The sequence below is a fragment of the Barbatula barbatula genome (assembly GCF_947034865.1).
Source record: "Barbatula barbatula genome assembly, chromosome: 7".
NCBI lineage: Eukaryota > Metazoa > Chordata > Actinopteri > Cypriniformes > Nemacheilidae > Barbatula > Barbatula barbatula.
The window spans coordinates 14,567,250-14,579,106 of NC_136770.1; the positions used below are offsets into that span (position 1 = coordinate 14,567,250).

Genomic DNA, 11,857 nt, shown 5'->3' on the forward strand with positions numbered 1-11,857 from the left:
TGTGCGTGGTTGAGTGGTATTTTTGTTGCTACTGGCAGCAAATATGTAAGCTTGATCACTACTAGACGAGTCTTCTCTAGCTTCTACGCAGCCTGGTTGAACTGCAGCTTTGGATCAGCTGTGCTTTTGTTTCGTGGCTCACGTCGGCAAACTCGCAATTCTTTGCTAGTATGCGTAGTCTGGTACAGTATGTGTCGAGGTTCTCGCCCGGCTGCTGTACTGCCTTTTGGAATATGTATACTCGATACTGGACGTTCTTTTTGGGCGTAAAATACGTGCTTAGCTTCAGCTTAACGTCAGCAAACTTATCTTCCTCTGCTGCTAGCGTGTCATAGATGTCATGCATTCGCGCTCCCGCCATGTGCAGTAATAAGCTCGGATCTGTTTCGGTATCGAATGCGTGCAAAGTGACGGTGTTTCCCAGTGACATCTCTTTTTGTGTGTGTTGCTGTTTATCCTCATCGCCAATGTGATGTTCTTGTGTTGATGTTTGACAAGAAACAGACGTTTGCATTCAGTATACTTTACTGTGATATCAGACAGTTATTACAGAGACAGCCGTCATCACTCATGGGCTTAAATGCTAGACCTCCGTTGTTGTACCACGTAATACGGCAGGCGAACTCCCACACGTCATGACGTAAAACATCACTGTCGTAAACCTCATACTGCAAAACTTAAACACTACAGCCTCGTCCTTTGGAAGGGCAAACAAAGAGGTTTTCGTTTCGCAACGAAACACACATCATCTCCGTGACATGGCTGCGCCGGCGATGGTATGAGATGCCTACCTTACTAGCATTTAGATTTGGGCGGTTATTGTCAAATCGTGTTATGAACTTACGTAGATTTGCCGTGGTGTGGTTACACAAGGCATTTCAGGCAGGTCTGGGTGAGCATTCACTTCTAGATAAAATAAATTTTTGTTCCAACACTTAAATGTTTGCAATTTTACGTGTCTAATACATGCATGGGCAACTTATAACACACCAACGACAAAGAAAAACACATATTTCCGAAGAATCACCCCAAAACTTACACATTTAAAAAAAAATGTGGTATAATAATAATAAATTGTCATAGAATACAGTGTGTGAATAACTCAATTTTGACCAACAGGTAGAACCTTATAATTCTAAGGCAACTAATTGTTAAAAAAATTTTGCTCTCTCTAGAGTCATACATATTAACTGAGCTCAGTGATGTCTCCTTACCTCCTGATGCACCTTCAACGGCCATTTCCAATGATGACCTCTCTCCAAACTCACCCAGCAACCATCAGCCTCTTTCCTCCGAACGGCCCTCCTCAGCTTCCCAACGCACTGTTAAAGCCCTCAAGAGATGGCTGAGCAGCCCAGTTCGACGGCTGAGTCTGGGAGGAAGAGGCAAAGGTCACAGCTCAAAGTCGATTCAGAGCCCAGAAGAATCAGCCTACACGTTTGTCCCTCTCTCACCTACCCAAAGCCCACTGAATCTAGGAGAGAGGTCTGAGAAACTTCCCCACTCCTACAGATCTCTGGTATGGATACAATATACTGTATATTGAACTATTGCTTACAGTCAGCATGGTGTACTTTTTTATATGTAATATTGATGTAAAATAATTTACCATATACAGTGTCTTTCCCTGTAAATAGGACTGTGATGAGCTTTCAGTACTAGCCTCTCCAGACAGCCCCTATTACCCCAGATACCTAAATGATCTACTGCAGGTAGTACATGATGCAGATCACACATCATCGCATGTGTCTTTCCACAGTGTCCACTTCGTCTACAAAAAAAACTTTCATTTTGTTTTTATGGGGACTATAAAATATGAGAAATTTGTTACCATTATTGTGGCTCTTAAGGCAAACTGTTAAATAGGTGTATTACAGTACCACAACCTACTTTGTCTAGTGTCAACCACACACTGCATGGCACTGAATTAGTTAGAACATTATCATAAACACAATATCAATAATCATGCTTATTTAATGATATTAAATGTTTTAACACATTTATTGTAAATACTGTTCCCCTTCAGTCGGTCTCTCGACGTTGTGTTGATCTTGAGAACCTTTCATCGCCGAGATTAAATTTAAAACGCCAATGGGCTTTGCGAATGGCACGCGCACGCCAGTCTCCGCCCTGTTCATACGGGTATAAAAGGAAGATGGCGGCGGTCATTCATTTATCCTTTGTTCTTCGGAACCTGTTTGGCACATGCTGTCAAGCTATATCATCTTCGAGACTTCTTTCCTGCTGGATTATGACGTGGAGCAGCTGACTTCTCCTTCTTGAGCGGACTTCCCTTGGGCATTTCGGCCAAGAGCTACAGACCTAAAAGAGCTAATTGCTAATGGATTCGTGTTTTCTGAGGACGGGACATGGTCAAAAGCCACGCGCCGCCCCGGTACCATTCTTCCCAGAGGTGCATGAGGACCCTTCTCGGCGCATTCCAGGCTTGAGGGCTCGGTAGCTGTGACTTCCCTGGATGGTGGGGCGGCTAGAGGCTACGTTGACGTTCCCCAGGTGGAACGTGCAGTCTCGGGACACCTGTGCCCGCAGACAGCTGGCACCTGGAGGGGTCAACCAAGACTTCCGTCCAGGGCATGTAAACTCTCTTCGACACTCGTGTCTTATAATGCCACTGGACGAGTCGCTTCCACTCTCCATGCCATGGCAGTCCTCCAGGTCTTTCAGGCTAAAGTCCTGAAGGATCTGGACGGCGGGAAATCAGACCCAACCCACATGACCCAACCCGATACGGGCGACGAAGGCCACGGCACGTGCCTTGGGTCAGTCGATGTCCACTATTGTGGTCCAAGGGAGGCATCTGTGGCTCAATCATGAGCTTCTGGACGTGCCCATCTCGCAAGCCGAGCTATTCGGTGATACCGTGGAGGACATGGCACAGCAGTTATCCGCGGTACAGAAGCAGACTGAGGCGATCAAACAGATCCTGCTGCGCGATTAGGCCACCCGCAGGTCGTCATGGTCCCGAGCGCAGCCTGCTTCCCAGCAGCCCCCCCCCCCCCCTGCGGTGGCTCCTTCGCTTCCAGGGCCCTCCCAGAGGATGGCCCACCCGAGACGCAGACCCCCGCGGAAGAGGGCATCTGTCCCCCTTCAGCAAGCCAGCAGGAGGTCCTCTAAGAGGCCCTGACTGGGCGAACCCGGTGGAAACTACATCGGGCCCGACACGGGCCTTACCAACGCTGAGCCGCAGAGGGACGCTACCTGCTGCCTGTGCCCACATGCAAAGAGACAAAGAGACACGTTTGCCCTGGGTTTTCCTCCACAGCACTTGGTGTCTGGGATGGACCGAGCTGCGGACCCCAATCTCCACTGGACGTTGCGTTGGGCAGCCAAAAGCAGGTTAGTCAACTCCCTGGGGTCCCCCCTGTGCGAGGTGACCGCACTGTCAGCCACCGAACCAGCCTCCCCAGGCATGGTGAAGCAGATCGTCCCTCTGGTCCCACTGTCGCGGTTCTTGGGCGCTTGGCAGAGCACCAGCCTGTCACGCTGGCTGGAGAGGACGATCAGTCTCGGTTACGCGATCCAGTTCCCCAGGCGCCCGCCCAAGTTTCGGGGCATTCTTTACACCTCGGTGCGAGGAGAGAGTTCCCCCGTGCTTCGGAAGGAGGTTACTGCCCTTCTGGCGAAGGGTGTGGTCGAACCTGAGATGTTGACCGGGTTTTACAGCCTGTACTTCATCGTGCCCAAAAAACCTTGTGCTCAGGCACCTAGACCATCTGGGCCTTGGAACTAGACTCTGTCCGTATATCAGCACGTCTCACCAACGTGCATTCACAGTCAGGGCTGAACTGTCTGAGGTTGGTCAGGCAGAATCCCTTGACTCTACTGAAAAAACTTTCAGAGGCTCCTGGGGCACATGGCGTCCTCGACAGGGGTAATCCCTCACTGGCTACATAGTCGAGTTCCCTGAACAGCGTGGCACACCGGCACAAGGCGGATTACGGTAACGCCTCAGTGCCTTCGCACTCTCAGATCCTGGTCAGATTTGACCTTTCTCTGAGCGGGGGTTCCGCTCGGACAGCTTTCGAGGCGTGTTGTGGTGATGACAGACGCCTCCCGGCAAGGGTGGGGTGCTGTGTGCAACGGGCACAAAGTATCGGGTTGGTGGATGGGTCCACGACTACCGTGGCACATCAACTGCCTAGAGTTACTAGTTCTGGCACTGAGGAGGCTCGAGCCCCTCTTGCAGGACAAACACGTGCTAGTCCAGTCAGACAGCACCACTGCAGGGGCGTACATCAATCGCCAGGGTGGTATAGACTCTTTAGTGTTGTCTCCAGTACGCATGCCGCACCTTCTTTGGACGCAATACGGAGCCTCTTTGTCTGTTATGGAGGACAGCACCCGGGGGGGCTGTCTCCAAACAGAGATTGGCACACTGGATTGTGGTTGCCATTACGGTGGCATACCAGTTCCAAGTCGACCGTTTCCGCTGGCAGTGAGAGGCTCCTCGTATAGGACGGGCTCCTGGTTTGGGCATACGCCTGCGAAAGCGCCTTCTCTCTCCCCCAGGTGAGTCTAGCACGCTATTTAGCCTCCCTACTTTCCCCCCTCTCAGTGCGAAGTACAGGCATTCCATCCATCACTAAGCATTGGCATTTGGTAACGGACTGGGCGGAGCAGTCTGTTGGAACCAGGTCCAGTATTGGTAGAGTCATCCATACTCAGGTGGACCCCTATACTAGGACTAGTGCCCCATACGTTGTGACTCCCCTATGGGTCGTTCCGTATGTTGAATTCCTCACTCCTGATTTCCCTATTGGTGAATCTGGGACCTCCCTGCCGGTGGTTGTCCCACCTGGATTTTTACTCGGGCTGACACCGTTTGTCGCATGTTGTTCTCCCCACCGGTGATACCATGTTAGTGTCTCCAAATGTAACCTCCCTTCTGGGTAGGATGTGGCCTTCGTAACACACTCTTTGACGAGAAGAGCAGTGTCTCCCCAGTATTCAGCTCCGGACAGCACCTCGCTAATAAAGGCGTTCTCCACTGTCTGTGATGACTGACAGTACAGGCTTCTCAGTATGACCACTACTATGTAACTGGAAGATTACGTCTTGCGGTAGCACTCTTGTGACTCGCTAGTCTGGTCAGTGTCGCTCCGCTGGAGGTTGTGATATGGTGCAGTGCCGTGGCATGTAGATATATCCCCAGTCAGTCTCCGAACCGCTGCAGCAACCGGGAGTGACCTCTCAGGTTCCTCAGCACAAAGGGCGCATTAATTAGGTGTGCATTAAAACCCTACGCACAGAAAGCTCCAGTCAGTTTGATTACATTACAAATAAACTATCAAAAAGAACTGTAATTTTCACCTGTTTGAGCTAAAATTACAATGTAAACATTAATAACAGCTTTAACTTGGCAAATGACCACGGTATGAGCGCGATAATGCACAGCTAGCCGTGCGTTAAAGGATTTTAATGCACTTTGCGGAGGCCACCACGTCGTGCATTAAAGCCCTTTAACGCACGGCTAGCTGTGTATTATCCCTTACGTAACACATAGCCTATATAATTACCATGTTAATTATTGCTAATTTCTGTTTTCTCGCTATGCTTTTTATTTTTTAATCAATATTTGTATTTTAAACCTGATCTGTGTGCAGTTTCAGAGTCGTCACAACTTGCTTCATGGGGACAATGCTCCATCCATGACTACTGACGAACATTCACAATCACAGGGTTCAGAGAGTGATGACGAAGCCAGAAACACTGCCTTGGAGAAAAGCATGTAGGTATTTCAAGTGAATTTTGAACTTTACCATGGAAATTCAGATATTTAACATTGACCTCCCTCCTCGATAAATAAATGTTATCTGGCATAAAATATTAGAAACCAACTCAAAATCTGACATATCTCTTTATCCTGTATCTCTCATGTAGATATGTGTTGAATGAGCTGGTTGAGACAGAGAAGCTCTATGTGGAAGATCTGGGGCTTGTAGTGGAGGTGACGTATGGATATCTTACAGAAATCCTTCAAAAATAAATGTTTTTTTTTTTTTACTTTTAAGTGTTGGTCGAATATACTGTACTTCATGTAATAGCAATACTAAAAAAGTGGGAAATATTTATTGGCTACTCAAAAATGTAAACACAAGCTAAGTATACAAGCCAGGCACAGTAAAGTGCCATTTTAAGTATTTTTTTGTACATTAAAAGACTGTACATAAAAGTAGACTGAAAGAATACTTTCTCAATTTTAGTTTGAAAGAAGTATACTTATATACTGTTCTAATAGCAAAGTATACCAATATGCATACTACCTTTTTGTAAGCGTAAGGGGCATGAGTAAATAGATTTTAAATCAATTTAAACAGTATATACATAAATTAAGTAAAAATTCATAAATTGTAAATAAAGAAAAACAAACATAAATTGCCTCACCTACATACACTGTCTATAAACTGTATACCTTTAAGTCACATTAAAAGCATTGGTCAAATTCTAAAATGTAATTGTTAATCTAGAAGTTGCTCTCTGACTCCTCCAGGGTTATATGGCCACAATGAACAATGTTGGGGTACCTGAGTATATGGAGGGAAAGGATAAAATTGTATTCGGGAATATTCATCAGATCTATGGCTGGCACAAGGAGTAGGTCACCTAAATGATCAGTCTTTTGCATTGATGTTTGTTTATTTTTAATACCATTGTATTTCCAACCCTTTGATGTTTGTTTGTGGCATTGAGCAGCTATTTCCTTGGTGAGTTGGAGAAATGTGTGCGTGAACCTGATTTGCTGGCTCATCTCTTTATCAAACATGTAAGTACAGTTAAGAGTCTGTGTTTTCATCTGGAGGAACTCCTGTAAAATTAAAGCAATTTTAATGAAGTTTCTAGTTTGCCAAATTAGCAAATAAACAAGCAATATGTGTTTCACAGGAGCGGAGGCTTAACATGTATGTGATCTACTGTCAAAATAAGCCAAAGTCTGAGCACATTGTTTCAGAGTATATTGAGACCTATTTTGAGGTAATTTAGCCTACAGTTTACTAACTGGTATATGAGTTAAGGGCATATGACTGTATTGTTCTCATTTTTTGCAGGAAATGAGACAACAGCTGGGTCACAGGCTGCAGTTAAATGACCTGCTTATCAAACCAGTTCAGAGAATCATGAAATATCAGCTGCTGCTTAAGGTGTGCTTAACAATGATCTAAAATATATAGGTATAAGCCTGAATATGTACTTGTTAATCCAGATATAGTGTTAACTAAATGTTATATTAATGGGATATTTGTGAATGTGTGTGTTTGTTTACAGGACTTTTTGAAGTACTACACAAAAGCAGGCAGGCAGACGGAAGAGCTTGAGGTTAGTGCATTTTTTTACAGTAGCAAGAGGTTTACTACAGGCAACTACAAGAAAAGTAAGTAGAGGTAAGGAATAGGGTTGGATACCGAAACCGGTACATACAGTTTATATCCGGTATGTCACTGGACCGAATAAAAACACAGATTTCGGTGCCTCATTTTGGTGCCACTTAAATGCTGACTGAGCCGTCAATTGGGACATTTTGCCCTCTTTTGATCTCTTGACATCAGTCTTTTAAGCTTTTTACGCATGTTTAGGCATATAATAACACATATTCAATATAAATTCTGTCTGTTTTTAAAACTTATAATGTTGCCTCTGTAAATGGACTTAACCTGTATATATATTCAACGCATTCTCTGCCCATTATTAATGAAACTATGGAGACATTTAGATGCAGCTGGAGGGTAAAACAAGGTGAACAGTAAACACTATAACATCTTTCAATGTTGGTGTCCATGCTCATTTCACATTCACATAAAACTTTAATTGTGAATTTGTTGTGAAATATTTTTTTAATTAGGCCTATTTTTAATTTTTAATTTTTAATTAATGTTTTTTAATTGAATATATTGTCCTTTAATGTCATCCACCAGTGTTTTGTGGCTCTTCGATTTAGGCACCGCTTAAGCAATAGTCCCGTTTAAAATAAATTATATGGCAAACGATACCCAACCCTAGTTATAAACACAAATTATCGGGTGATATATTGAATTATTCTTTCTCATCACAGAGGGCAGTGGAGGTGATGTGTTTTGTTCCAAAGAGATGTAACGACATGATGAATGTTGGAAGACTTCAAGGTTTTGAGGTACAGTAGCAAGATCACATAGACTGTTTCACAATGGTATATTTTCTCTCTTCATGATCACAACATCTTTAATGACTGTATGTTTATTAATTTAACATTTAGTTACATTATGCCTCTATTCTGTATCATCCCTGTCTAAACATTTAACTATTAGGCCTACACAAAAGTCACTGACTGCAGTTGTAATGTTTCAGAGGAATCTGGCCCTTCTGGCTGAGACTGGTTTCTCCCCAGTTTTTTCTCCATTTATACATTATTGAAGTTTTAGTTCCTAGAGACTTTTGCCATGTTGGCTTGCTCACCCAGAGACTGCTGATAATGTATTACGTAACTTCTGCAAGTTACAGTAATGTTGATGTAACATGATCAATATAAGGGAAGGAAGGAGACGGGAATCGGCGAACATAAAATAGACTTTGAATTAACTAAATCAAACATAACTAGACAGCCGGCAGCCCCCTCACGGCCGACTGCCGGCGACACACACAAACCATAACATAAAGTCCAGGCCTGGTCCTCTCTCCCTGACGGTCAGGTCGCTCGTCCTCTGATGATACGGCCCGAAATCCGGCTCTCGTCCCGCCTACCTCACTACAGTTGGTTTTAAAAGGATGGTCCTCTCTGTTTATACTCTAAATTACTTTTGTGTTTTCATATAAAGCTGCTTTGAAACAAAAGCGCTAAATGCAAAACTTGAATTGAATTTAACTTAATACTGTAGGTGGTATATTTTATAATATACTTTGACACCTTGAGGTTGGTAATGAGGTAAATGTTTGAAATGTCTGAAGTTCATCACCTCCTTTAATTGAACATCCCATGATTCATTGGGTCCCCAGGGCCAGCTGAATGGACAAGGAAAGTTGTTGCAGCAGGACACCTTCAGCTTAATTGAAAATGAGAACAGCATTCTCTCCCGTCCCAAAGAGAGACGAGTCTACCTCTTCGAGCAGCTTGTCATCCTTAGTGAACCAATCGACCGCAGGAAAGGCTTTTCCCTGCCAGGATACATCTATAAAAATAGCATCAAGGTAAGACACTGTGTGAACTGAAACGGCCAGGCCTACTACACATATCTATAAGAAAGCTAGACAACATGTTTGATACATACTGTATGATTGTCCCAATTATATCTCGTATAGGTCAGTTGTTTAGGCATTGAGGAACGTTGCCCTGACGACCCATGTCGGTTGGTATTGACGTCTCGTAATGTTGATGGAAGCATGCTCCCATTTATCCTGTATGCATCGTCCCCAGAAATCAGATTATGTTGGGCAAATGACATCAAACAGATTTTGGAATCCCAACGCAACTTCTTAAATGGTATATCATTATCACCATAGCTTTTCTGACATTTTCCTGATCTTGGTGTTGATCATTCTACCAACCCTCCATTCTGAATTACCTTTTTTTCAGCCCTGCAGTCTCCTATTGAATATCAGAGGCAAACAATTAAATCTCTTAGTCTGGGAAAGAACATGACAGAAGCACAGTCTCTGGATTACGGCCTGCAACCCTATAGCTCTGGCTCCATCGACCGCCAGCGTCTGCACTGTCTGCACTCCTGGAATTCTTCATATCCCTCTTTGCCTCATTAAATGGTTAATGTTTGCATGATTGTAACAATGACGTTCCAATCACCTTGTAACATTGGAAGAGGTTTTGATGGAATTTAATAATTTGTATCATATAAATTCACTCAATCCTTTTTGCTTAAAGATTTATGTCTACCTCCTCATTTTCCTCTGCTGACCTGAACAATATCCTTTCACGTGTCACACACAAATATAATTTTCTTATGAGCATTCAATAATTTTTTGTAATAATAATTTATTTTTTGTAGGAAAGTACACCACCACCAATTTGATCAAAACCTTTAGTTTAATTTCATTTCTCGATCACATTTTTTACTTGAAGTCTTTATGAAACATTGAAACGAATAGACCATTTTGCAAGATGTAAACACTAATCCAGATGCACTTTCATTTTAATTTAATTTATTTTATTTTTAATTTTTACATACATAACTAACCTCCATTTGGTTGCATTTTGTTCAAACATTTGTGTAATGTAAAAAAACTGAAACAGAAAGTTCCTTTGCAAAAGTGTTGGATCAGCGTCTTTTACGTCATCCGAAGTGGTCTATTGAGTATTTTGAACATTTAAGACTTTACACTTTCCTTTTTTCATTTGGATATATTGGGTTTTATAGCGGCTTAAATTGGTTTCATCTTTATATTCATGCATGCATTGAGAAAGATTACATGATGGTAAGATATTGAGAGTTTTGACTAAAAGCAGTCAGAGGTGGATTTAATGTTGACTTATGAACGGGGTGGTAAACTTTATTTCAGTGTAATTGTTGTATCATGTTAAAAAAAGGGAACTGTAACTTTGAGGTGTTTTTTATTCTCTTGTAAAATGAAATGTTTTAATGTGTAATTTGAACCTTTTAGTACAGTTATTTCCAAGGTATATTGAATAATTTGAGATTTTGATGAATGCAAAATCTGTAAATTAAAATAATCTCAAACTGTGACTACTGTGTGATGTAGTAAATATAAATATTTTTTAACAACTAATCATGGCAAATATTTGTAGTCATGAGGAACGCAGAAGACATGTCACAAGAAATGATCATCAAAGCTTTTATCTCATTCCATACCACAACAAATGCTTAAACAAATCCTTACATTTGCCAAATAAATAAGTAATTAGGCAAAAAACTTCATTTCACTTCTATATTCCAAGGGCTTTGGCATACTGCATTAGGTTTATAAAATGATCAAAATGCAGACACACTTTTTCTCTTTATTTTCTCTTATTTTTGGGACATATGATAAGCTACCTATTCACAGACATACAAAACCAGGATGTTTCTTTTCATGCAGCAGACACAGTGAGAAACCCAGAGATGAGATAGAAAAGTGCAATTGACTGAGAGGAAGATTTTTATTGATTCTTATTTGTATTTAGGACCCTTGTATGGGTGGATATTATCTTGTCGAACATATTAAGACCTTAAAATGTGTCTTTGACAATTTTTGGGTGGTTTGGTACTTGAGTTGTTTCTTAGCTATTGTCCACTACTTTATAAGTGTAAAATCAGCAGACAGAATGCCTGCAATTACTATACAAAATGGCAGATTTTATTCACTTTAGTGCTCATTAATTATAATGCAGTACATGACTTTCCTGAATTCTAAATACAGTATGGGCTGTAATTCCAGTTATTTATCGTCACAAACGTTGATTATTAGAATGTGTTGTCATATATAATTTCAAGTAGGCGATGTCATATATTTAACGGTTAAAATGTTATACAGTGTAAATTTCTTTGCTGCATGCTCCTGCCCTATACCTTTCGTTTTTGTATGGAACACAAATTAAGATATTTAATAATATTTTGTATTTAAGTCCATGGCGACCCCAAATGACTTAAATACAAAATATCTTCATTTGTGTTCAATACAGAAAAGAAATGTAAGTTTGTAACAGCTAGAAGATGAGCAAATGATGTCATGATTTTTGGGTCAGTTATTCCATTAAAAATGATTGCATAAACCATTAAACATATTCTCTGCAAACTCCAGAAATACGTTGAACATTTGCGCATTCACTGCAAGTTATTCTGCCTTCTGATCTAAATAGTCAATTCCCATTGTCTGCCAATTCTCTGTCCGGTTATAGCATTAGATCTGTTGCTGAATT

At 42.1% G+C, this 11,857-nt stretch overlaps 1 protein-coding gene across 1 annotated transcript; it reads left to right on the top strand.

Moving 5' to 3' along the window:
* Positions 1–359: 359 nt before the first annotated feature.
* arhgef25b (Rho guanine nucleotide exchange factor (GEF) 25b) lies at positions 360–10,684 on the top strand (the record flags this gene model as incomplete). The annotated part of the gene is made up of 14 exons (XM_079461026.1): positions 360–366; positions 1,176–1,519; positions 1,638–1,712; positions 5,625–5,749; positions 5,902–5,968; positions 6,512–6,615; positions 6,715–6,784; positions 6,904–6,993; positions 7,068–7,160; positions 7,285–7,335; positions 8,069–8,146; positions 8,986–9,177; positions 9,289–9,469; positions 9,563–10,684. 14 exons carry the CDS (start codon positions 360–362, stop codon positions 9,742–9,744), a joined length of 1,659 nt encoding a protein of 552 aa, XP_079317152.1. The 3' UTR covers positions 9,745–10,684.
* Positions 10,685–11,857: the final 1,173 nt, after the last annotated feature.